The following is a 26727-nucleotide window of genomic DNA, read 5'->3' as shown; positions in this document are numbered from 1 at the left end:
CACTGCAGCTCAAACTCCTAGGCTCAAATGATCCCTTTACCTCAGCCTTCCAAGTAGCTGGGACTACAGGCATGTACCACCATGCCCAGCTAATTTTATTTATCATTTTTGTAGAGACAGGGTCTTGTTATGTTGCCCAGGCTGGTCTCAAACTCCTGGCCTTAAGTGATCCTCCCACCTCAGCCTCCCAAAATGCTGGGATTACAGGCATGAGCCACCACGCCTGGCTGTTGTGGTGTTTCTGAATTACAGGACACATAAAGACCTATGGCTTTAGTTCTACAACTTTTTAGCCGCGGGTCAAAAGTAAACACAGAATCACAAAACCTCACTGGTCCAGATCTCAAAGAGCTGTTCCCTTTCATTGCCCAGGCTGGTCTCAATCTCCTGGCTTCAAGTGATCTGCCCACCTCAGCCTTCCTAAAGTGCTGGGATTATAAGTATGAGCCACCACGCAGAGCCAGAATTCTTAATTGAATTACACTCGACATAGACAAATGGACAGAAAAGTCTGACAAGCTGGATTATTTTTTGATATCTCATTCAACAGAGAATAGATATCTATCACTCTTCTGTAGAGACCTCAAATGGTCAAACCATAAAACCAAATTATCAATTAGTGCTGCCATCAGTGAGGAGTAACTTACTGACCATGCATAAACCAGAAACAAAAAGTCAGCAAGAGAAGAAACAAATGAGAACAAGGAAGTCAGCAAAACTAAAGTCCTACTGCCACTTAGGATTTCCTTTGGGAGCTAAGAAGAGATGTACCCAGGCTAAAACAGTCAATGAGGAGGTACATTTATCTAGTAACTCAGTTTACTTGGTTCTGTCAGATAAATTCATTGCCATCTTGGCAGAACCTCTAAAAATGTGAAAAGGTAATTTTTTTCAAAAAGATAAAATCATTACTTTTATATAAATATACAATGAACATTTCTCACACACAAAGTCTGCTTTAGGCCCAGACAACTCTCCAGGGCAGCTGTCCTCCATTTAGTGGTTTATCCAATCAAAGCAGATTTGATCCATGGCACCATGTCTCAACATACGCTTCAGTGATCTCAGTGGTAGGGTAAGAGAGGATAAAAGAGCTTCACATTAGCAATTAAATGCTTTGACTTAGGTTACACACTCACTTCCTTTTTTTCACAACCCATTGGTCAGAACTAGTCACATGGCCTTGCAAAGGGAACTGGGAAATGTAGTCTTCCATGTGTGTTCAGAAAGAGAAGAAGCACTGGAAATATCAGTGAGTGCCAACAATTGTACTTAAAATTATACAATTGTAACAAACATTAATCTTACAAAAGATTAAATACTGTACCTACCCAGGGAAGAATATGCAGTCCCCAACATTCAGCTGTATAATTGTGAAGAAAATAATAACTTACTAGATTTTATTTTAGACTGCACACAATCTAGTAGCTCGGTATATTTAAAAGCCCACATCAGATATATTACTATGGGAATACAGTTACAGTAAGTGATTTTTGAGAGAAGGAAGGCAAAAAATATGGATTCTCTTATAGAGTCCTTCAAATTGAAATCACAACTGATTTGAAATAACAAAATACTTGTACATATATTTTTTTAAAACTGAAGGGATGGAAATCACAGTGGTAATAGCGGTTTGTTTGGTCTTCTAAGTGGTGAGATTACAGATAGTTTTTGCTTTCTTTTCTGCTCATTTGTAGTTTTCTACAGTAAGGATGATTGTCTTAGAAGATACTGAAAATGCTAGTAAACAGAATTAAGCAAACAGCAGCTAGTGTTGATGCTAGTGGTACAGGATTAGGGTTTTTGTTGTTTTTGTAGAAACGTATTTACTCAGTTGAAACATTACCACCTAATTTTTAAGTGAAAACAAAACTTCTATTAAATCAAATTCTTTATTAATTTGTTGTGGAAAGTCAGGGTCAGAGTTCTGTGTCTCTAGAGATGGAAAAGGAATTTCTGGAGCCATGGTTTCAACCCAGCATTTTCTTTATATTCATTCAAGGTGCTTTGGATTCCGTTCAGAGGGCTTTGTATGGTTTAAGTGAAAGATGTTAAACGCAGCTGGTGAATACTGATAGACCTTCTTTGACCTGTTAGTACTGTGCTGGCCTGAGCTTCCAGACCCATACTTAACTAGAAGTAAAGAAATTATCACACCTCCAGGCTCATAGGCTTTACTGTATTAAATTGTCTGCATGTCTGATTCCTTTCTGCATGTTAACCTCAGAGAAATATTAGTAGATATACTTTATACATGCCACACTATATTTTGTAATCATTTAAATTCCTCCTATGTGTGTTCCCCACAACTGCTTTTACAAATAAAGGAATAAGGTTCAGATCTGATAACTTGCCTAAATCCCAAAGTGACTTTTTCAAGTCAGAAACAGTCTTAATAAGATATTCAGTTCTGTCACGTAGTGTCTTGGGTGTTCAATAAATAGTGTGTGTGATGATACAGAGGCTGAGCCTGGGCTTATGATTGTGATGTTTTAATCTCTTGCTTAGATTTCAGAGTGTTTTTCTCTCTGTCCATAGTGAATACGATTTTAGAGTGTCGTGCTCAGTTTTCTTTTTCTAGTTGTTCTCTCACTCATGTTCTATTTTCATTTTAAATGATTTTGCCAACCTAAAATGAAAAATAAGAGAAGAAACATTAGAAAAGCATGGAAATCTGTTCTGGCAGTCTTCTGGGCCTTTATTGAAACATAGGTAGATTGCTTTTTCTTTGTATTTATTGAACCAAGCTACCTAAACAGTGTTATTTTATTTAGAATGTTTTTAATCTTCTTTAAGCGATTCTTTCTACCTTATCTGATTTAAATGAGAAGACAAATGTGAATGTTGAATTAGTACCCTGTAGCTTTAAATCCAACCAGTGTGGTGCTTTTGTCTTTTATAAAAGATGCTCACAGCTGGAGAAGAGAGGCAGATACTGTCTGTGATCTCCATTCTCAGAGTCAAACTATTCATTTGCATTAGCTGCTCTAGCAAACTGCGTGCGCGCGCACACACACGGATGCTTGTTTGGCAGAAGCTTTCTGTTTATTCAGCACAGAGTTCTCCTAGGCTCCCAGATATAGAAGGCTCTAAGAGTTGCTACAGGAGATAGAATTGAAACTATACATAGGCTGAGGTGGGCACTGCGGAGGATTGGCTATGCGAGGGTATTAATGTGGTGCGGCTGTACCTGCGTGTTTTGTGAAAGTCACTTCTCTGAGACTGTGAAGGTGAGAAGCCCAGGGATCCACTAGAAGCTTCACTGCGGCTCTTTGGTGGGGGAAAGCATTCCCAGTGGTAGCTGTCCTCATTTGCAGCGTTATTCTCGGAAACCAAGTATGTGCAGCAGTGACAGACTATGCCACAGCTCCTCTGCAGTTTGGAAGCTGGAACAAAATGGAAAGAGCTTATAGCCAAGAGAGGTTGTGATTTTTTTTTTTTTACCATCCAAGCTTGCTCTGGCAGTGCACAAATGAAGGATGAGCTTTGTGGCAAGCAAAATCAGCAGACTGCCTGACAGGGGGTTTTGGTAAGATAAATGTGTTGTGATTTTTTTCTTATTTTTTGACTTTTCTATATCAGCTGTATGGAATTGCTTCTTAGCAATAACTAAAACATTTTGCAAAATCATGTTTGATGGAAAAGGATGACCAAGGGAACCAGAAGGAGAAACATAACTTGTGGTCATTCAGTTGTGACCTTCAGAGATAATCCAAGTTTTCTCATGTGTCTCTCAACAGACAGAAGCCAGAAATTTCCAGAGCAAAGAATGCAGACTAACAAACCTCTTTTCTTTTCTTTGAATAGTCATAATTATGCTTTTTTTTTCCTGCTTTTTCTACAGTCTGAAGCGGGAGAAGGAAAAATAAAGCCTTCCTCCTGTTATAGAGTTGTTGCCACTGGAACAGTAATAGGCTGAGAACATAAGTATGGAGGTGGAGGAAGGCAGGATAAGGAGTCTGCTATTTTCATAGCTGTGCGTTGGTGGGTATTTGTCTTGGGTTCATTGTCATTGCTGTTTGATATCAAGTGGTTGTGAATGCTGTATCTCTTTGCCTCTACTATGACTGAATCTCTTTTATGTTCTCTTTTGTATATTTCCTTTGCCAGACCCAATTCTATTGATATGAAGCCTTTTTCTGTTACTGTTTATACATATTAGCCGTTATTAGAGAAAAAATAGTTGTAGAGAGTAGCCCTCCAATATTTATGGACCTCAAAAAAGATAAGGACGTTTTCTCTTTAAAATGTACGTTTTACTTTTAGCAGATTTTGGAGTCTTGCTTCTGGATTCTTTAATAAGTGTTTTATTACAAATTAGAGAAATGAGTTGCATTAGATTTGCAAAATCCTACCAGAATCACCTTGCTTTAAGTTGGATCTTATTTCTTATGTTTTTTTTCTAAACATTAAAGTTTACTTTTCCTCATCCTAACTTAGGCAGGTGTTACTGGAAGGTATATTCCTATCTCGGAGAGCCAAGTTTCCTAGCTGCTTAGAGTGGCCACAGAAGAGATCCGTTGACACCTGACTTTTTGCTGACTCATTGGTTATGTAAGCCTTGTAAATACAACTCTCCATATACTCCATTAGGTTACTGGCAGGTGCCCTCCTCCCTGTTTACTGACCTTTTCCTCTCAGCATCCTTCTGTTCCTTCCGTAAGCCTTTTTGGTAAGATGATCATAACCTTTCAACCAAGTCAATTCTAAGAAGCAGTGAATAGATAAATCCTTTTTATTTTTCTCTTTTTGAATTGCTACTTTCTTTAACTCTGTTTTCATCTCAATTATGATAAAATTCCAAATTCTCTATTTTCTTGGCGTGTGAAACCTACTGTAATAGTGCTTTTCCTCATTTATGGCCTGATTAAAGTAGCAACCTCCTTTTCTATCTTTGAGGACTCAGTTCAAATGTGTTCTTGTTAAAAGAAGCTTTCTGTGACCTCCCAGACTAAAATAGATTTTCCTCCCTTACACTATTCCTTTTCTCATAATATTCTGTTCTTTTTCTTTGTAGCACTTTACACAATTTATATTGTTTGGTTACTGGTTTTTCTCTCTCTACCACTTTTCCCCACTCAGCCATAAACCTCATGAAAGCAGACACTGTTTGTTCATCATTACATACCCAGCATTTAGCAAAATGGCAGGCTGAGAGTTGAAGAAAGGCAGCTAAGTAGGCAATATTGCAAATGCACTATGGTGAGAAAAAATAGGATAAGCACTGGGCACTGAAACAAGGCCAGTGTGACTAGAGTGGGGTACGTGGGAAAGGAAACATACTGTAAAATGAAGATCTAGGTCAGGCATGGTGGCTCACACCTGTAATCCCAGCACTTTGGGAGGCCGAGGCGGGCGAATCACCTGAGATTGGGAGTTCGAGACCAGCCTGACCAACATGGAGAAACCCCATCTCTACTAAAAAATGCAAATATTTTGTATTTGTATCTAGAGAGGTAGATCCAGGGCCTAACCACGTAGGACTTTATAGACTGTTCAGATTCTTGTTTATTCTAAAATTGTAGGAAGCTACTAAAAGAATTTAAGTATTGAGTGATTTAGGCCTTTTAAAAAAAATAATTTCTTCAGCTTAAATGAGAACCTACGTGAATGCAGGTAGATCAATCAGGATGAGTGGTCCAGGAGAGAGATGATAAGAGTTCATCATAAGGTGGTAGCAGTAGAGGTAGATGGAGAGTGTTGTGTATTATGATGGAAATTTGGAAAGTAAAATTGATTGGCCTTATTGTTGGATCGGATATAGGTAGAAGGCAGAAGATGTCAAGAATGGCTCCTAGGCTTTGATTTGGTTTGGTTTTGGCTTGTGTAGCTTGATAGATAGATGCTTTTCCTGAGATATGGAACAGTGTAAGAAGATCTGATTTAGAAGAGGATTATGATGTTTGGTTTTGGACATGTAGATTTTGATATAGTCAAGTAGCCTTTTGGCTCTATAAGTCTAAATCCCAAAGGAGATCGTACTGCTCTTATCATTGGGAAACCTTTAGTGATATCCTTGGCATAAAATTTAGAACAGTAGTTTAGACCTACCTTGGCAGCCCATTTCTCACTACAGCCCTCTCCTGTGCCATTATTTTACAGCCTTGTCAGCCATTCAGTTATCATGAAGGTGCTATTACACTTTCTTCTTCTGGACTGTTCTGCATACTAGGCTGTTAACCTGAAATGCTTTTCCTTACCCTTTCTGTATCAGATACTAATTTCTTCAAGGCTCATTTTTATTGTTACCTCCTCCAATGAGCCTTATCTGTCCCCTTCTCATCTTTTTTTTTTTAATTTAATTTTTAAGTTTCTTTTAGAGACAGGGTCTCACTCTGTTGCGCAGGCTGGAGTGCCGTGGCATGATCATAGTTCAGTGCAGCCTTAGACTCCTGGGCTTAAGTGATTTTCTCACTTAGCCTCCTGAGTAGCTGGGACTACAGACTCACCCCACCAAGCCTGGCTAATTTTTTTCTTTTTTGTAAAGACGTGGTCTTGCTGTGTTAACCAGGCTGGTCTTAAACTCCTGTCCTCAAGCTAATCCTCCTGTGTCTGCCTTCCAAAGTGCTGGGATTACAGGTGTGAGCCACTGCACCCAGCTAGCCCCTTTCCCTTCTTTTAATACATGCTTCCCTCCTGTGTTCAAAGAGTACTTTGCTGTCATATCTATGTCATTTATTTAATTGGACCTGCATTTCAGTTGATCATTTCCATGTTTCACCAACTAGATTGTGTGTTCCTTGAGAGCAGGGATTCCACCTTTATTCAGTGTTTTACATAAAGAAAAAATAATTGCAAAATGAATTAAATTGTAAAGCCTCAGTCTTTTTCACAACCTGTATCCATAATCTCATAGCACCATAATGTGCTTTCCCCATCTATCTGCTCCTAATTTTCTCTAAGCTATCCTACCCCGCAGATACCTAGATACAAAGCAGAAAATGTTTTTCCTTTCATATGCAGAATTCCTGAATCCGTCCCTTTTATCATATACTTTTCTACTTTACTTTATTTGTAATTTATCAGAAAAACTGAAATCTTTCCATTGCTCATCACATGTGAAAGAATTGGCCAAGGCAGGAAAGGACATCCACAACTCACCTTGTTCTCTGTGTCTCCTCTTTTCCCATTCTTCTGGAGTAAGTCCAGAATCCATCTAGTATTTTTCAGTGAGGTCATTGTTGGCATTTAAGATCAGGTAATTGTTGAGACTACACTGCAGGAGAAATGCCCCCAGGCCTAGTGCCACCTGGAGGGATGGTACTGCCCGTAGTCTCTCCCACTCTCCCCGACTCCTACATCAACAGAGTATAGAAATGCATAAACAAATTATGAAAATTGGATCCTTACCATTTAAGTAATTCCCTCACAGAGGCTTAAGCATTCAATTTGCCTTTTCAGAAGTCTTTGAGTAGCTGAATGTTCTTCTTATCTCAGTTAACACTGGTGTGCATTGATTCTCAGTCTTTTGGAATCCAAGTTTTATTGATTTATTAGCCCTTTTAGGAGTTACAGATACCTCTATTTAAAAACCTGGAACAACTAGACAAGTCTCTGAAGTCCATACTATTTACATATTTAAGCAATTTTTTACAATTTGTCATAGATATCCTTAATTTATTTCCGGGATCTTTAAACATTGATGACATTCTTAAGACATTAGAGACAGTATATACAGCAGGCATTTACACCAACTTTATCAGTGTATCTGCTTTATTCTGTTGTACAAAAAGCAACTGTGTTCTCAAAATTAAGTACAGATTTTAGGAAAGATAACACCCTGGAGTATCCCTTGCCGAAGATTTTATATTTTTTAAAGGACAGAAACTTGATCTGTTGAGATTGTATCAAGAGTCTGAAGAATAAGCTGTCCTGTCTGTTTAAATAAATTTCTCTTAAAATATTTTTTATTCAGGGGAGTAATAGACACTGGGGACTCCAAAAGGTAGGAGGATGGATGGTGGTGGGGCGGTGGGGGTTGAAAAATTAACTATTGGGCACAATGTTCACTATTCAGGTGATAGGTATACTAAAAGCCCAGAGTTCACCTCTGTACAATATGTCCATGTAACAAAACTGCATTTGTACCCCCTAAATCTATGAAAAACAAAACAAAGAATTAAAAACCTATTAACATGTAGAAAAATAATTTTTATTCAGTTACAGGTAACCAAGTAATGCTAGAACTACAGTCTGTCAAAGATCAGACATGGGTGTACTATACAACAGAGAGCTCACAATTTGGAATCAAAGGCTTGAGTTAGCCTCTGAGCCAGATTTTTCATGTAGAAAATTAGAATAGTGCCTGCCTCACTGGATTAATAAGATAATACGGTTGGGTGCCAAACATGCCCAGCTACTAGACACTAGGGAAAGCAAGTTAGAAAAAGATAAATCTAGTCTTGGAATACTCATAGACCAGTGGTGTACAAGGTAGAATGGAAAAAAGGAGACTGTTTAAATAATACTCTGATCACCTGTGGTTGGCATGAAAAGGATTGGCATGCAGTGTTATAAAAGCAAAAACAGTAGAACTTAGAAGCTGCTTAAAAACTTTGGCAAGGGCCGGGCGTAGTGGCTCATGCCTGTAATCCCAGCACTTTGGGAGGCCAAGGCGGGCGGATCACCTGAGGGTCCAGAGTTCGAGACCAGCCTGACCAACGTAGAGAAACCCTGTCTCTACTAAAAATATAAAATTAGCCGGGCATGGTGGCGCATGCCTGTAATCCCAGCTACTCAGGAGTCTGAGGCAGGAGAATCAGTTGAACCCGGGAGGCGGAGATTGCAGTGAGCCGAGATCGCGCCATTGCACTCCAGTCTAGGCAACAAGAGCGAAACTCTGTCTCAAAAATAAAAATAAAAAAACTTTGGCAAGAAGGGGAAAAGATCAGAAACATGATTTTACTCTTGATTACTGGAAAAAGGATGAAAACAGGTTTATAAGGAGACAGGTATTTTTGAAAGAGAGGCGAGGACATTGAATGCTTAGTTTGAGACAGATTTTGATTTGTCAGGGGAAACACAGAAGGATATTCATGTAGAAATAGCCATTAGGCAATTGAGAATTTAAACCTAGAGACAGAGAGAGTCATCTATGTAGCAGAGAGTCTGAAGCTTGGAGAGGGTATCACAGTTAAATCTACAGAGCTGCTATATCCAGCAGGCACTGTAGGCTCAGGGAGGCAGGGGACTGACCTTTTTAAGTGCCTACAGAAACCCTATTATCTAAAATATAAACAGGAGAAGTTTTAAATCTTAATAAATATTTAATGACAGTTGCAAAATGCAACTGTCAGTTTTAATTGTTATATTTAACATTATTTGAGTATTTCATTTGAAAACAATTTGTAGTTTATATTTTCTTCTTCATGATACGTGTCAAGAATATTTAAAGTTATTTGTAGCTGGGCATAGTGACGTGGGTCTGTAGTCCCAGCTACTCTGGAGGCTGATGTGGGAGACTTGCTTGAGGCCAGGAGTTTGAAGCTGCAGTGCACAATGATCACGCCCATGAATAGCCACTGCACTTGAGCCTTGGCAACATAGCAAGACCCTATCTCTAAAAATAAGGTAGTTGTTTCCAGATAATTTGTCAGATAATTTCAGTGCAAAATAACAGAAAAACTTAAGTTTTCAGTTAAAAATTATATTTAATATGAGGATATTTTATGTGTTTTATATGTGCATGGAACCTCTAAAAGTAGGAACACTTAGGGCTTTTCTGGCCTCTCCCTTTCTCATTTCTTTATTTTTATTTTATTTATTTTTTTAATTAAAAAAAAATTTTTTTTGAGACGAAGTCTCACTGTTGTCCAGGCTGGAGTGCAGTGGTATGATCTCAGCTCACTACACCCTCCACCTCCCAGGTTCAAGCGATCCTCCTGCCTCAGCCTCCCAAGTAGCTGGGATTACAGGTGTGCACCACCATGCCTGGCTAATTTTTGTATTTTTAGTAAAGACGGGGTTTTACCATGTTGGCCAGGCTGGTCTCAAACTCCTGACCTCAGGTGATCCGCTTGTCTCGGCCTCCCAAAGTTCTGGGATTACGGACGTGAGCCACTGCACCTGGTCTCCTCTTCCTCATTTCTATTGGCACTGTGTTCTAGTGGCTTATGATTATTATAGCTTCCTACCTGGCCTCCTACCCACCAGCCTCTGTATACTCCATTTCATTTACTCATGGATACCAGATTAAGCTTCTAAGTACATAGCTCTGGTAATGTTAGTTCCCTAATGAAAAAAAAAACGTTGACTACTTATCATTCTTTACCTCCTAGCAAGTTAGATAGTAAAGGAAGGTTATTTAAATTAAAATAAATTCAAACCGTGAGTATTCCTATACTTTCCCTAAATATTGACCAAACTATATTATTTACTGCTTTATAAAATATGTAGAATTTTTCTGCCCTCTTGGAAATGACCCTTTTTATAAGTCTGTCAGAATTCCATTTTGAAGTGCAGCAAAAATACCATCTGCTTTGTAAAACTTCTTAGTCACCCCATCTCAAACCAGGTATTCCTTTTTTCTGAATCCCCATAGATGTTTGGAAAATGCCATAAATATTATAATATACACATTTTACATATTAAAACAAATTATTTGACCTTCTGTCTCCACCCCCCATCATATAAGCTGCTTTTGAACAGTGCCGTATCACTACCATCATCATATCTCCTATAGCACCTTGCTTCATACTTTGCATATACATAGTTAATAAATTTTAGGAAAAAGGATGTAATCACATATGTGGGATTCCCATTCAGAGTCTAACTTTTTCTTCTTCTTTTTTTTTTTTTTTTTTTTTTTTTTTTTTTTTTTTGAGACAGAGTCTTGCTCTATCACCCAGGCTGGAGTGCAGTGGTTCCATCTCAGCTCACTGCAACCTCCACGCCCCGGTTCAAGCAGTTCTCATGCCTCAGTCTCCCAAGTAGCTCAGATTACAGGCGTGCACCACCATGCCTGGCTAGTTTTTGTATTTTTAGTAGAGACAGGGTTTCACCATGTTGGCCAGGCTGGTCTCGAACTCCTGACCTCAAATGATCCACCTGCCTCAGCCTCCCAAAGTGCTGGGATTACAGGCGTGAGCCACCAGGCCTGGCCCAGAGTCTAACTCTGTAAAAATCATCAGTGCCTCCCTATTCTGCTGCTCAAGTGGTAGTGGTTATGACTTATGACAAGCGACACAGTGAATAGCAAGGACTCTAAAGCCAAGTCCTCTGAGTTCAAATCCTGACTCTGCTGCTTATTGGCTATGTGACCTTCGACAAGTCACCTAACTTCTCCTGATTCAATTTCTTCGGCTATAAAATGGAGATTAAAATAGTAAATATCTCCTAGGTTTGTTTTGAGGATTAACCAAGTTAATATAAGCAAAGCATTTAGATTTGTACCAGGTTCATAGTAAGCACTCAGTTACTACTATTACCTTTGCTACTATCATCATCGTATTTACACATAAACCAGATTGAGTCTTCCACTTTCGTAGTCTCAGAAAATGTCTGTCTATCTAAGGAGTAGAAATATTCATGTAGTTCACAAAGAAGAAAAATAATTTTGGGCATTTAACACATGTTTTTAATAAAACGAGAATACCAAAGTATTTTAGGGCAATTCATGCAAGAGTATAAATGAACTCTAAGCTTTTTAAAAAATTATAAAATGTCTGATTTTAATGTATGAAGATAAGGTACTTTGGGAAGCTTTTAAAAGTCAATCTCTGATGCAATAAGATCCTGTTATAACACAGATGAAGAAGTTATAAATAAGCTTGTTAAGATTTCTTGGTGATACAATAAATGGAAACACTTCAGATTCTAATGAAAGAGTGGAACATAGCACACCCAAAAAATACTCTGAATAAATAAGAGAATAGGAAATTGTATTCATTCAACAAATATTTGAGCAGCTGCTAAGTGCCATGCACAATTTTAGTTGTTAGAGAAACAAAAGTGGACAAAACACAAAAATGTCTACCTTCATGGGCCTTATATTCTAGTTTTTTATGAAATATAAAAATACATGTCAAAAGGTAAAGAGTTCTATGTAGAAAAATGAAGTCAAGAAAGAAAATAGGAAGTTCATAATGGAACCAAAATTTGCAATTTTAAATAAGGCAGGCCAGGCATGATGGCTCATACCTGTAATCCCAGCACTTTGGGAGGCCAAGGTGGGCGGATCACGAGGTCAGGAGTTCAAGACCAGCCTGGCCAATATGGTGAAACCCCATCTCTACTAAAAATAGAAAAATTAGCCAGGCATGGTGGTGCGCACCTGTAGTCCCAGCTACTCGGAAGGCTGAGGCAGAAGAATCACTTAAACCCTGGAGGCGGAGGTTGCAGTGAGCCGAGATTGTGCCACTGCACTCCAGCCTGGATGACAGAGCACGACTCCATCAATAAATAAATAAATAAATAAATAAATAAATAAATAAGGCAGTCAGAGAAGTCCTTGCTGCTAAGGTGACATTGAAGCAAAGACTTAAAGGAGGTGACGGAGCAAGCCGTGCAGGTGTCTGAGGGAAGAGCACTCCAGAAAGAAGGAACACTCACTGCGTGAAAAGCCCTGACATGGGTGCCTGTCTCTCATGTTCCAGGAACAACAGGGGAGGCCACTGTAGCTGATGCCAGTGGAGTAAAGGGATGACTAGTGAGAGATGAAGTCACGGAGTTTATGGGATGTAGTGGTGCAGGTGTAGATCATGGCCATTGTAAGAACTTTGGCTTTTACCCTGACTGACCTAGAGAGCCACTGGAAAGTTACAGGTATAAAAAGAGTGTCGTAATCTGACTTATGTTTTAAAAGAACTACTCTGGCTGCTCTGCAGATAATTATAAAAATATTATTGCAGTTATAGGAGACTGTTGCATTGCTAGGACAATATGGTGTATACATAGTGGTTAATAACACATACTCTGTAGCTAGACTATCTGGGTTCAAACATTGAGTCTGGTACTTCTTTAATTTGTGATCTTGAACAACTTAAATTCCCTGTGCTTTGGTTTTCTTAGCCATAAAATTAGGATAAATAATAATACCCATTCCATAGTGTTACTATAAAGAATTAAACAATGAGGCCGGGCGTGGTGGCTCACACCTGTAATCCCAGCACTTTGGGAGGCTGAGGCGGGTGGATCATGAGGTCAGGAGTTCAAGACCAGCCTGGCCAAGATGGTGAAACTCCGTCTCTACTAAAAATACAAAAAATTAGCCGGGCATGGTGGCACACGCCTGTAATCCCAGCTACTCGGGAGGCTGAGGCAGAAGACTTGCCTCCACTCAGAGGGTGGAGGTTGCCGTGAGCCGAGATTATGCCACTGCACTCCAGCCTGGGCAACAGAGTGAGACGCCATCTCAAAAAAAATAAAAAAAATAAAGAATTAAACAATGTACATGCCAAGGGTTTAGAACAGTGCTTAGCACATAGCAAGTATACTATATGTATTAGCAACTATGATTATTAATGTTGTTATTAACTGGATATGGATATAAGGTATATGAGAAAAAAAAAAGAATTGGCCAGGCGTGGTGGCTCATGCCTGTAATCCCAGCACTTTGGGAGTCCAAGGAGGGTGGATCACTTGAGGCCAGGAGTTCGAGACCAGCCTGGCCAACATGGCAAAACCCCGCCTCCACTAAAAATTAGCCAGGTGTGGTGGCATACACCTATAATCCCATGTAATTTGGGAGGCTGAGGCATGAGAATCGCTTGAACCCAGGAGGCAGAGGTTGCAGTGAGCCAAGATCATGCTACTGCACCCCAGCCTGGGCGACAGAGCGAGACTCTGTCTCAAAAACAAATAAAAAATGAACCGACTGTTGGACATGCAAGTAGAGATACTAAGTAGGTAGTTGGATATCTGAGTCTAGTATTAAGGGAAGTGTGAGCTAGTGGTGTACATTTAGAATTCATCAGCAAATAAATGATTTTTAAGAGTAAGAAGAGTAATTAGTCCTAACGTGGGATTAGGGGTATATCATTCGAACAGCTCTTCCTTGGAGCCTCTACTCTTCACAAGCTTCCTAAGAAGCCATGACAACCAGCTCAGGGAGAGCCAGATTATCATAGACCCTATTGAGCATTTTGGATTCCTTCATTACTTTAGAATTTCATCTTATCACAATTCCTTGAAATAAATAGAATTAAGCTAAGGCTGAGAAATATTCTGTTTTAATGACACTGTATCATTGAAGTATTTGTAGCAGGAATTAACTTGTAAAGGAGAACTTATTGAGCAGTTCTATAGTCACATTGGCTTGTCTGCACATGAATATTATATGTATTTTTTAATTCTCGGTAATAAAAGCACCTTTTTTGTTACCGTCTCCTTTTCCTGGTTAGCACATGCTCAGAAAATAGAAAATTTTTAACATTTTCCCACATTAACAGACTTCAGACTATAATCGTATATAATATACTTCATTCTAAAGTATTGTGAGAATGATTCTTGAATATTATAGCCTGAGTCACTATTCTTTTTTGGGGGACCCTGTCACCCAGGCTGGAATGCAGTGACACAATCTCAGCTCACTGAAGCCTTGACCTTCCAGGCTCAAGCAATCCCCCCACCTCAGCCTCCTGAGTAGCTGGGACCACAGACGTGTGCCACCATACCCGGCCAAATTTTTTTTTTTTTTTTTTTTAGAGACAGGGTTTCGGCATGTTGCCCAGGCTAGTCTTGAACTCCTGAGCGCAAGTGATCTGCCCATCTCGGCCTCCCAAAGTGCTGGGATTAGAGGCATGAGCCACCACACCTGGCCAATTTATTAATTTTTTCTAGTTACAAATAGGTATTTGGATTTTGATTAATGAACGTACAGGCCAGGTTAAGTGATGGAAGAAGGTAACTAATTAGTTTACCATGTTTGGCAGGCATCATCTGACTTAATACATCTTTAACATTTTTTCAAAAAATCTCATTAGAAAATGATAACCCTGTTGTATAGATGAGAAAACTAAGGTTGAAAGAGAACAAGTAGGTGACCCAAAACCACACAGCTAGTAAGGTGATAAAGCTAGGTTTGAACCTAGGTCTTCTTATTCTTGCCCTTTCCACCACATTGCCTTTACACGTGATTATTCTCAAAGCTGGGTGCTATTGTGTTCTGACACTTTCATCTACTTAGAGAAAGTAGACAGAGCTAAGTAACAAAGCTAAGTTAAATGCTGCGCTCTAAATGGCACCACTCTGCCCTGATTAATCTGTATGTTGAGGTGTTGCTGTTTAGATTTTCTCTTGGGTTGTTTTCTGTCAAATTAATTCAGATCAGTTAATAGATAAATTTAAGTCTGACAAACTATCTCTTAATATTAAGAGATACAATGCAGACAAAGCAGCATAGTCTGTTACAGCAACAGATCAGAATTGTGGCTTCTGACCATATCCCTAGCTTTTTAGCACATTGCCTTGCATATAATAAACAGTCAAAATATATTTAACTGACTGATTTTTACCTTTTTCTATACAAATTAATTACAAATTCTAATATCAGCTGTGAATGGGCGGTATTTGCTGCACTGATGCTCTGGACTCTGACAGGAGAGTACAAAAGCCCCTCAGGATATGGTCAGAAAAAGACACCCTGTTGAGTAGCTGGGACTGCTGCTGCTTTCCTCATCCTGCCTTGTAATAACTGGTGGTGGGAGGCAATCAAGTCATTTGTAAATTAGTGATAACAACATCTGTAATTTTTTTTTTTTTTTTTTTTTTGAGACAGAGTCTCGCTCTGTCGCCCAGGCTGGAGTGCAGTGGCGCGATCTCGGCTCACTGCAAGCTGTGCCTCCCGGGTTCACGCCATTCTCCTGCCTCAGCCTCCTGAGTAGCTGGGACTACAGGCACCCGCCACCACGCCCAGCTAATTTTTTGTATTTTTAGTAGAGACGGGGTTTCACCGTGTTAGCCAGGATGGTCTCGATCTCCTGACCTCGTGATCCGCCTGCCTCGGCCTCTCAAAGTGCTGAGATTACAGGCATGAGCCACTGCGCCTAGCCTGTAATGTTGTTTTTAAGATTGGAAGGTTAGCTAGCCAAGTGTATAGCCACGAGGCCAACTATATCTAGCATAGGTGACTATATTACTTTTATTGTAATGTTGAATTACATTATTCCTTTGGTTCACTCTTTACGTATCTCTTGTTCATGCCTGAAATGTGGAAAGATCTTGGACGGGAATATATTCTAGGAACTCTTAACATTTAAATTTTTTAAAAGAACCACTTTCATGGTACAAAAACAGTGCTAACAACTTACTCAGTGCCAGGTACTGTTCTAAGCCCTTTTATATTTGTTGACCCATTTCATCCTCATAATTGTCTTCTAAAGTGAGCATTAGTACAGTTGATGAAATGGATGCGGAGGTTAAGTAACTTGTCTAAATAACTTGCTAGTAGCAAAGCCAGATTTGAACCCAAGCCATTTATGCCAGAATCCATGCTTCACTACTGTACTATATGGAGCCAGACTCAATAATCTTGTTTGTTGGATTTGTGCCTTTCCTTGTATATTTAAGAAAAGCCTTCCTTATTTTGCAGTGCTGCCTTTGAAAGGTTTTTAAATTTTGCCTTTTATATTTGGGATTTAATTGTCTATCTGGAGTGAGTTAGAAACCTAATTTTATGGCCGGGCACAGTGGCTCATGCCTATAATCCCAGCACTTTGGGAGGTGGGCAGATCACTGGGGGTCAGGAATTCAAGACCAGCCTGGGCAACATGGTGAAACCCCGTCTCTACTAAAAATGCAAAAAAAAATAGCTGGGTGTGGTGGCGTGCGCCTGTAATCTCAGCTACTCAGGAAGAGGCAGGAGAATCGCTTGAAGCCAGGAGGCAGAGGTTGCAGTGAGCTGAGGTCGCGCCTTTGCACTTCAGCCTGGGCAACAAAAGCAAAACTCTGTCTCAAAAAAAAAAAGAAGAGAAATCTAATTTTATGTTGTTATATATGAACAGCCTAATATGCCAGCAAAGGCTGTTGAAAAAGGGAACCACTTTTCAGTTGGTGCCTTCATAACTCATAGCTAAGTGCTAAGTATATTAATGCCTAGAGCATGGAATTCCCCTTTAAGGACTTTGTTCCTAACTCAGAGTATATCACAACTGTTTTCCTCCCCTGTCCTGTGATTCTGTAGTTCAATGTAACTTTCTCTTTCTTTCCTCCTTTACTCTCCCTCTGCACCCCACTCTTCTTCTTCCTCTCCTCTGGTTTTTTCCTCTCTCCTTCCCTTTCTTTCACTCCATCATTCTCCTCTCTTCCCCTCCGCTTATTTCCCATTTTCTCCCTCCTTTAAAAAAATTGTTTCTGCTAGAATTGGGAGGAGTTCCAGTAGTCCAGTGATTCATGGTTTCAGGTGTTAAACTACCTTACTGCTGAAGCTATGGGTTAGTTTTTTTAGAGGCTGAAGACGTTGGGTTCTATCAGCTATACTCTTGCAGGCATGTTGATGATTCTGAGTAGGAGCCAGGACACACTATGGCTCCAAACAGCCCAAGTAGGACGGAAGTCAGATTAAAGACAGCCTAGTTTATTTCTTCAGTTACTACATAAGGAAATAAAATCACATCTAAAATGTGATCACTTGTAAATATGGGGATACATTCTGAGGAATGCATTTAGGGAGTTTTGTCAAAGTGCGAACATCGCTGAGTGTGCTTACACAAACCTAGATGGTATAACGCCTAGGCTATGTGGTATAGCCTATTGTTTCTAGGCTACAAACCTGTACAGCAGGTTACTGTACTGAATACTGTAGGCAGTGTACCACAGTAGTGTTTGCATATCTAAACATAGCTAAACAGAAAAGGTACAGTAAAAATCTGGTATTATAGTCTTATGGAACCACTGTTGTATATGCAGTCCATCATTGACTGAAATGTCGTTATGCAGCATATGACTGTATGTTGAAAGTTTAGTGTAGAGATTTTTTTTTTTTTTTTCATTTTAGAGATATAATCAAATACAATCATGGCTCACTGCAACCTCTGCTTCCCAGGTTCAAGCTATCCTCCCACCTCAGCCTCCTGAGCAGCTGGGACTCCAGGCACGTGCCACCATGCCCAGCTAATTTTTAATTTTTTTGTAGAGATGGGGTTTCCCCATGTTGCCCAGGCTGTTCCCAAACTCCTGGGCTCAAGCGATCCTCCCACCTTGGCCTCCCAAAGTGCTGAGATTACAGGTGTGAGCCACTGTGCCTGGCCATAGCTACACTTCTTTAGTCTACAGATTGCATGTAAATATTCATATTAATATCAGAGAACCTAAGAGAGAGATAACTAGAGCATGCAGAAGCTTAGAGTCTTGGATCTAGTGACATTCTTATATTTGCTTTCCTTTATATTGTGGTATATTTTGAGCTTAATTATTAAACATAAATACTCATCAAGATCAAGGATCTGAAATCTCATTCAGAAAGAAAATGCAACAATTGGAACCTTGTGCAACCTAGAAGACATTGGGCACTGAATAAAGTGGATTTCCAGGAGCTCTTGTTGCAACTCTTGGCACCTTGCTTATCTGGAACTCTGGCTGCTCCTCCCTTGTGCTGCGTCTGTCCATTCCACTGCTTGTTAGCATGCACCAAAAGATGAATTGGGCAGAAGGAGGAAGTGACACAAAACAGTTATTGTGCTAGTAACTATTCCAGATATTCTCTTTTATTCACTAGTGGTGCATAACGTTATTTTGTCATTAATTTCAGTATTAAATTCTCTTTTGATTTTATTTAAATGCACAGTATTTCTCATTTGTTCATCTAGAAAGAAGGCAGTGTTTTTATTCACATCAATGGTAATATATTGAATTCAATAATGAACTAAATGTGTTTTATGGCTCAGAGATCAGCATAGCTCCTGCTCAGATGGCAAACTGAGGTAATACATCCAAGATGAAAAAAAGATGTTATCCCTAGGTTAATTATTGGCATTTCATAAATATTTCAAACTTGGTGCATTATTGTCATGAAAATATGAGGAAGAAGGTGATCTTGTATATAGTTCTTTCTAGCAAATTGTTACCTGGTACAGATTAAGATGGGAACCAAGAAAAGGATTGTAATTTGGCACTTATACTGGGGATTTTTATTACCCTAAGAAGGTTATTTTATTACTCATTACTCATTACTCTGTTACTGCTTAACAGAGAGCAGGTTTGTTTTTTTATTTTTAGAGACAGGGTCTCGCTCTGTCACTCAGACTGGAGTGCAGTGGTGCAGTCATAGCTCACTGCAGCCTGGAACTACTGGGCTCAAGTGATCCTCCCACCTCAGCTTCCCTACTAGCTGGAACTATGGGTGTGTGCCACCATAACTGTCTAATTTAAAAAAAAAAAATGTGTAGAGAGGGGGTCTCACTATGTTGCCCAGGGTGGTCTTAAACTCTTGGCCTCAAGTGATCCTTCTCCTTTGACCTCCCAAAGCGCTGGGAATATAGACGTGAGCCACTGTGCCTGGCCAAGAACAGTTTCTAGAGCCTTCTTCTTTGGGACCTATTCAAATTCACCACCACAAGCCACACCTAGGGATGACCTACTGAAAGATTTTTTTCTCCTGAATTTGGGAAACTTGACCTCCCCAAATTTAGCTAACTATGTTGAAGAGTGAACATTTATGCTTTTAAATCTGAGTATCTTGTCTTTTTCTTCAACTCCTTTGAATGGTTCTCACCCACATGAAAGGATTAAGTATACGTGCTTTGGAGTCCCTTGCCTAACAAAAACCTTTTACTGGATAAAAGTCACAAAATATGGGCTCCGAAAGACCTGACCTTTGTCCCTGACTTGTTAACTTAGCTCTTACTGTTCCTGTCCCTGAGTTTTCAAGTTTTCTTGCTCAAGGTTATCACCTTTGATTTGGTAACATTCATCTTTGCCACTTTCAGCAGTTACTTTCCCATCTTGCGTCCAACCATCTCCAGCTGCCACTTAAATATCCTTAGAATATATAGAATGATCCATCACCCTTGACATGATTTGGATAAAAATCATTATGATAAAAATTGCATTTTTATATCTAGCCAGTAACATACCTATTCTTGCCGACATATTTAGGTGACCATAATCTATAAGTGTGGATCAGAATTACAGTGATGTCTGAACACCAAAAGGGTTTTCATATAATTATATTGAAATGCAGATGCAACTTGTTTTACATAGATGTTCTTCTGAATAAAAATTATGTGTAAAGAAAGTGAATTAATTCATACTTTAAACCCACTAAGGGAGTGTTATTGTGTGAAGAAACACTGAAAAATCCTCTAGCAAAGGAAGAATCCCCCAGCTTATATCTTGTGCAGATCTTTTTTCATATATCTGTTTTGCTTAAAGTATACTTGTATGAGGGCAGTATGTAAGAGGGAGACAGGGCTGGCATAGGACAAGGGGGAATTATAGGTCAGTTATCTACTGAGATTTGAGAGTAGACACATTTCCAATACATTTTGGCCCATTGATTTTGGAGACGTAGTCCTCTTGGGCTTCTAACATCTACCTCTTGTTTTTACACTAGATCGAACGGTTGGAAGTAAGCAGCCTTGCCCAAACATCCAGTGCAGTGGCCTCCAGTACCGATGGCAGCATCCACACAGACTCTGTGGATGGAACACCAGACCCTCAGCGCACAAAGGCTGCCATTGCTCACCTGCAGCAGAAAATCCTGAAGCTCACAGAACAAATCAAGATTGCACAAACAGCCCGGGACGACAACGTTGCTGAATACTTGAAGCTTGCCAACAGTGCAGACAAACAGCAGGCTGCCCGCATCAAGCAAGTCTTTGAGAAGAAGAACCAGAAATCTGCCCAAACTATCCTCCAGCTGCAAAAGAAACTTGAGCACTACCACAGGAAGCTCAGAGAGGTGGAGCAGAATGGGATCCCCCGGCAGCCAAAGGATGTCTTCAGGGACATGCACCAGGGTCTGAAGGATGTAGGAGCAAAGGTGACTGGCTTCAGTGAAGGTGTGGTGGATAGTGTCAAAGGCGGGTTTTCCAGCTTCTCCCAGGCCACCCATTCAGCAGCAGGCGCTGTAGTCTCAAAGCCCAGAGAGATTGCCTCACTCATTCGGAACAAATTTGGCAGTGCAGACAACATCCCCAACCTGAAGGACTCTTTAGAGGAAGGGCAAGTGGATGATGCGGGGAAGGCTTTGGGAGTGATTTCAAACTTTCAGTCTAGCCCAAAATATGGTAGTGAAGAAGATTGTTCTAGTGCCACTTCAGGCTCAGTGGGAGCCAACAGCACCACAGGGGGCATCGCTGTAGGAGCATCCAGCTCCAAAACAAACACCCTGGACATGCAGAGCTCAGGATTTGATGCACTACTACATGAGATCCAGGAGATCCGGGAAACCCAGGCCAGACTAGAGGAATCCTTTGAGACTCTCAAGGAACATTATCAGAGGGACTATTCCTTAATAATGCAGACCTTACAGGAGGAGCGATATAGGTAAGTCACATGGAATTAATATCTGAAATTATTTATGTAGGGTTACCCTCCCTTTAGATATGGGGAAATGGCTTTTAAAAGTCTTTATCTTTCTCTAGAGTGTCCAGAGCACTTTCGGTATGTCATAAGACATCCACATGAGTTCCTGATGAAGCATTGCTGTAACTCTCCAGTCTTTCGTGCCAGTTTAGAACTTTAAAATGAAGTCCAAGCTTTCTAAAGTATTTCACCTATTTATTTATAATTATAAAACTACACAGTCATTGCAGCCTGTAACTGTACTACATTGAATTCAAAAGATCTGTAATTCTTAGAACTGTGTAGATATCAAAGATATCACCCAAGCAAAATGTAGTGACTTCTATAGGTATTTGGCCTTAAACACACATATCTGGGCAACTTGGTATAGAAAGATTAGACTGCAAACAAATCCAAATAAGAATGTTACCTTTATTATGAATTGACAAGTGTTTGAATGAGAGTGGACTTAAACATGAAATGGTTCTACAAGAGTTAGAAAATTCTCAAAGGGTTAAGTGCTTTGAATCATAGTCTCTGTTAAAGGTAGAAGCTGGTCTCGTTTTTGTGTTTAATATTACACTACATATTCATATTAGACCACTCTTGGCTATACTCTGAATATGTGTCCTTTCTCCTTGTTACCTTCACACGCAGAGAGAAATAATATTCTCGTCTGGAGAAATCCCATCTCTACTAAAAATACAAAATTAGCCGGGTGTGGTGGTGCATGCCTGTAATCCCAGCTACTCGGGAGGCTGAGGCAGGAGAGTCGCTTGAACCCAGGAGGTGGAGGTTGCGGTGAGCCGAGATCTCACCATTGTGTTCCAGCCTCGGCAACAAGAGCGAAACTCCGTCTCAAAAAAAAAAAAAAAAAATTTCTAAGGATAGATCCAAACTTTGTTAGCCAGAGACAGGCCACCTAATGCTGCAAATTGAGGACTAGTCTTATGGGAGCTACAGGTCAAGTTAGGCCTTGAAGGACCTGGGTTCTGGCCCTGTCCCGATTATTAACTAGAGAAAATCCTCAGTACTTCTATTGTAACATCAGGAGTTGAACAGATAATCTTTTAATATCCTTTTCACCTTTTAAAAATGTGTTTTTAAAAGTTTGCTTTTATAAGGTAATCTTAGGGTCTGAAACAAATTGTTCACATGTATAAATTATCTCTAAGAAGAGTTACAGCAGCAAGTTCTTTTCAGATGGTGAAAACTCTAATCAGTAATTCAGCCTGCCTCTTTTCTTACTCTTCTGTTCTTCAATTCTAACTTAAGACTTCAAGGGAGAAGACCAGAGAAGTGAGTGTGGGAGGGAGAAATAAAGTTCTAAAAGCAGATACTGTACATTACTATTTTTATTTAAGTGTTTTATAAATTCTTTAGTATGGCTGGGCACAGTGGCTCACGCCTGTAATCCCAGCAGTTTGGGAAGCTGAGGTGGGTGGATCACCCAAGGTCAGAAGCTTGAGACCAGCCTGACCAACATGGAGGAACCTTGTCTCTACTAAAAATACAAAATTAGCTGGGCATGGTGGCGCATGCCTGTAATCCCAGCTACTCAGGAGTCTGAGACAGGAGAATCACTTGAACCCAGAGGCAGAGGTTGCAGTGAGCCGAGATCGTGCCATCACACTCCAGCCTGGGCAACAAGAGCAAAACTCCGTGTCAAATAAAAATAAAAATAAATTCTTAAGTATACTGAGAAGACAGTGTCTTATTCAATAAGTGATATAACAGATATTCAAATGAACTCTAAAAGTAAAACACCTGTGTCTTTGTACCATATTAAACCTAACTCCCAAGTTCAAATTCCAGTTCTTCCCCTTACTAACCTTGAAAACCTGGGCAAGTTTCTTCAGTTCTCTTAAGTCTTGGTTTCCACATCCCTAACATAGAAATAGTAATAGTTCTTTATAAGATTATTGTGACATTTAAGTGAAATTATTTGGTTAAAGCACATAGCTCAGTGCCTGGCCCCATAGTGCTCTACTGATGTTAGGGGAACAGATGCTGTTAACCCCACTTAGAACATGAAGACATTCCACAGTCAGTTAAAAAAATTTTTTAAACCACACAAAACTGCCTACTTTGACTCCTCTATTTTTTGTTTTACATTGGTTTTGAGACAGAGTCTCACTTTATTGCCCATGCTGGAGTGCAGTGGTGCGATCTTGGCTCACTGCAGCCTCGATCTCCTGGGCTCAAGTGATCCTCCCATCTCAACCTCCTGAGTAGCTGGGACTACAGGTGTGCACCACCACGCTTGGCTCATTTTTTAATTCTTTTGTAGAGACAAGGTCTCACTATATTGCCCAGGCTGGTCTTGAACTTCTGGGCTCCAGTGATCTGCCCTCCTTGGCCTCCCAAAGTGCTGGGATTACAGGTATGAGTCACCATACCCCGTCAACTCCTCTATTTTGAATGGATACCTTGCAGTTTTTAAATTGCCCCAGAGCTTAAAATTCATATAGAGCTTGTTATGTCTTCATGTCAAGATGTAGAAAGTCAAGATATGAGAAAATCAGAAACAGGTCTCTCAGGAGCCACCTTTGAATCCATTTAGTGTAAGTCGGAGACATAATAGGACAGAACGTTAGCTGCTCATTAACACCTCATTAGAAGAATTAAGTTCAAGCCATTTAGGAGGTAATGAGCAGTGCATTTCTTTCATTGCACTTTGGGTTCTTTCTAGTAGGTAAATGACTAGTTTTATGGAATGAAGACAGAATGAAGAAAACTCGAATTTTCAAAAAGAGAGTTAAAACCAGGAGGCAAGGAGAAGACATACTACGTAATCTGACTTGTTTTGTTTTCCCATTTCAGTTTTAGAATGATTTTTCCTTAAAACACAATCTTGAAGAAAGAAAGCCCTTTTTTTCCCCAAAAAAGGGAGTGGAAAAGTCACAACTATTGTACTTTATTTTTGTTGTTCCAATAATTCCCTGTATAAAGCAGATAGAGATTTCCCCTCCATTATATATGGCTTTATACAGTAAACATATTCATCTAATTTTGTTGATCTTTGAATGCTTTCACATAAAGAAAATTTTTCTACAAATTCAAGTCTTTTTTTTTTTTTTTTTTTTTTTTTTTTTTAAGAGTCAGGGTCTTGCTGGCCAGGCGCAATGGCTCACGCCTGTAATCGTAGCACTTTGGGAGGCTGAGGTGGGTGGATCACAAGGTCAGAAGATTGAGACCATCCTGGCTAACATGGTGAAACCCCATCTCTACTAAAAATACAAAAAAAATTAGCCAGGCATGGTGGCATGCGCCTGTAGTCCCAGTTACGGGGGAGGCTGAGGCAGGAGAATTGTTTGAATCTGAGAGGTGGAGGTTGCAGTGAGCTGAGATCATACCACTGCACTCCAGCCTGGGTGACAGAGTGAGACTCCGTCTCAAAAAAAAAATTAAAAAATAAAGAGTCAGGGTCTTGTTATGTTGCCTTGCTGGTCTTGAACTCCTGGGCTCAAACAGTGCTTCCACCTCAGCCTCCTGAGTAGCTGGGACTGCAGGTGCATGCCACCATGCCTGGCTTTGAAATATATTTTCTTTTTGTTTTTTTGTTTTTTGTTTTTGGAGACAGAGTTTCACTCTTGTTGCCCAGGCTGGAGTGCAGTGGTGCGATCTTGACTTGCTGCAACCTCCGCCTCCTGGGTTCAAGTGATTCTCCTGCCTTAGCCTCCCCAGTAGCTGGGATTACAGGTGTCTGCCACCACGCCCAGCTACTTTTTTGTATTTTTAAGAGAGGCGGGGTTTTACCATGTTAGCCAGGCTGGTCTCAAACTCCTGACCTCAGGTGATCCACCCACCTCAGCCTCCCACAATGCTGGGATTACAGACATGAGCCACCATGCCCGGCCAGAAACCTATTTTAAGCACTGAAACTTTTCACATTTTAAGCATTTTGGGGAAATTTCTCTGCCTTCTTTTACAAAGTACACTGAATCTAACTTAATGGAAAGAGCTTAGATATGGTAGTATTCAGCTTAGAGTGATACTCTCAGGTTAGTGAAGCTGTCCATTTATGTGCCTCTACAGTAAATGCCCTAGGCTTTTTTCAGTTTGTCTGCTTTTTTTATAGTTTTTTCTCCTTTCCATTTCTTCTCCACACTTGTTAGTGAGCTACCCGCAGCAGCCTCTCTTTACTAATTCTACTTCTACTCTGTTGTAGGCTTTGCTTTTTGTGTAGGAAGAAAGTAGGCTGTGGATGGACTTCACAGATCCTTCTGTGACCAAGAACCAGTTAATGCATGCGTGGATGCTCAAGATACATTTTTTTTCTACGCTTTAGTTTATTTTACTAGTATCTGAGTTGATGAGAGGGAGGTCATGCACAGTGTTGCTGTTTGTTATTTGATGATGATGGTGACAAGGCCACTACCACGAACAGTATTAAACTCCTGTGATGTGCCTAGTGCTAGATGTTTTACGTACATTTGCCAATCCTCACAGTAGGCCCTACAGGTAAATTGTATTATTCCCATTTTAAAGATGAGGAAATTGAAGCTCAGTGGGGTTTTAAAAGTTGCCAGAGGTCACTCAGTAAGTGGTAAAGCCAGGATTCAAAACCCAGTTTTGTCTGACTTCAAATTCAGTGTTATTTTCATACCAGGATGATTTTTTTCAAAGCTCAATCCCGAAATCTATATGGTTGAAAGCCTAGCTCTCTGAAGCATTAGATGCATTAGCAGAGGGTATTAGGCCTATCCCAAGTTGAAGTAAATGTTTACTAAAAGTTGAGTCACTGTTTTTAACATATTTTATAAAAATGCTATGAATATGCAAGCTCTGGAAAGTTTCCTAGGCCAGTACAGCAGTGTAAATAAATAGGTGAAACCTTCTTAAGGAAATCCCTACTTCGGTCCTTATTTCCCCTTCTCAGAATCCCTTCTCAATAATGTCCTTCGCTTAATGTGTTTCCATTGCTGTCTACCCAAGTGAGTAGCTCCAAGTGAAGATAGTTGCCCAAGACCATCTGCTTAACTCTGGAATAATCAGAAGCATTCCAAAGCCTATAGAGCACAGTCTCTCTCTCTTCACCCACATAATTGTACCATGACTGACACATTATTTTTTCATTGCCCACATGCACTTAGCCCAGGAAGCCATTGTAGCAGAGCTTGGATCTGAACTCCACCTCAGCCTTTGACTAGTGACTAGGTATTGAGTTTTACCATTGTGCATTCAGCTATGAGTGAGATCATGTATTTGGGGAAGGCAGGAGACAAGGTTTAGAAATTTTTTTAAGTGATGAGACCTGTGCCAACTTCAGATTCTTGTCCAGTT

The 26727-nt window shown here is 40.0% G+C and overlaps 1 protein-coding gene across 48 annotated transcripts in view; it reads left to right on the top strand.

Moving 5' to 3' along the window:
• Window positions 1-26727, top strand: part of TMCC1 (transmembrane and coiled-coil domain family 1) — a 246912-nt gene that overhangs the window by 202954 nt on the left and 17231 nt on the right. For 45 of the 48 annotated variants that reach the window (XM_063807121.1, XM_063807148.1, XM_063807135.1 and 42 more), the window contains one exon: window positions 20489-21423. In XM_063807121.1, coding sequence (XP_063663191.1) covers window positions 20489-21423 — 935 coding nt within the window. Of the gene's footprint in view, window positions 1-2972; window positions 3530-3844; window positions 3985-20488; window positions 21424-26727 lie in introns of those variants that run through there. The other 3 variants (XM_009446445.5, XM_024355664.3, XM_024355665.3) reach the window with 3 other exon arrangements.

The sequence above is a fragment of the Pan troglodytes genome, chromosome 2 (assembly GCF_028858775.2).
Source record: "Pan troglodytes isolate AG18354 chromosome 2, NHGRI_mPanTro3-v2.0_pri, whole genome shotgun sequence".
In the NCBI taxonomy this organism is placed as follows: domain Eukaryota; kingdom Metazoa; phylum Chordata; class Mammalia; order Primates; family Hominidae; genus Pan; species Pan troglodytes.
The sequence above is the reverse complement of the archived record's forward strand: the minus strand, read 5'-3'. Positions and strand labels throughout refer to the sequence as shown.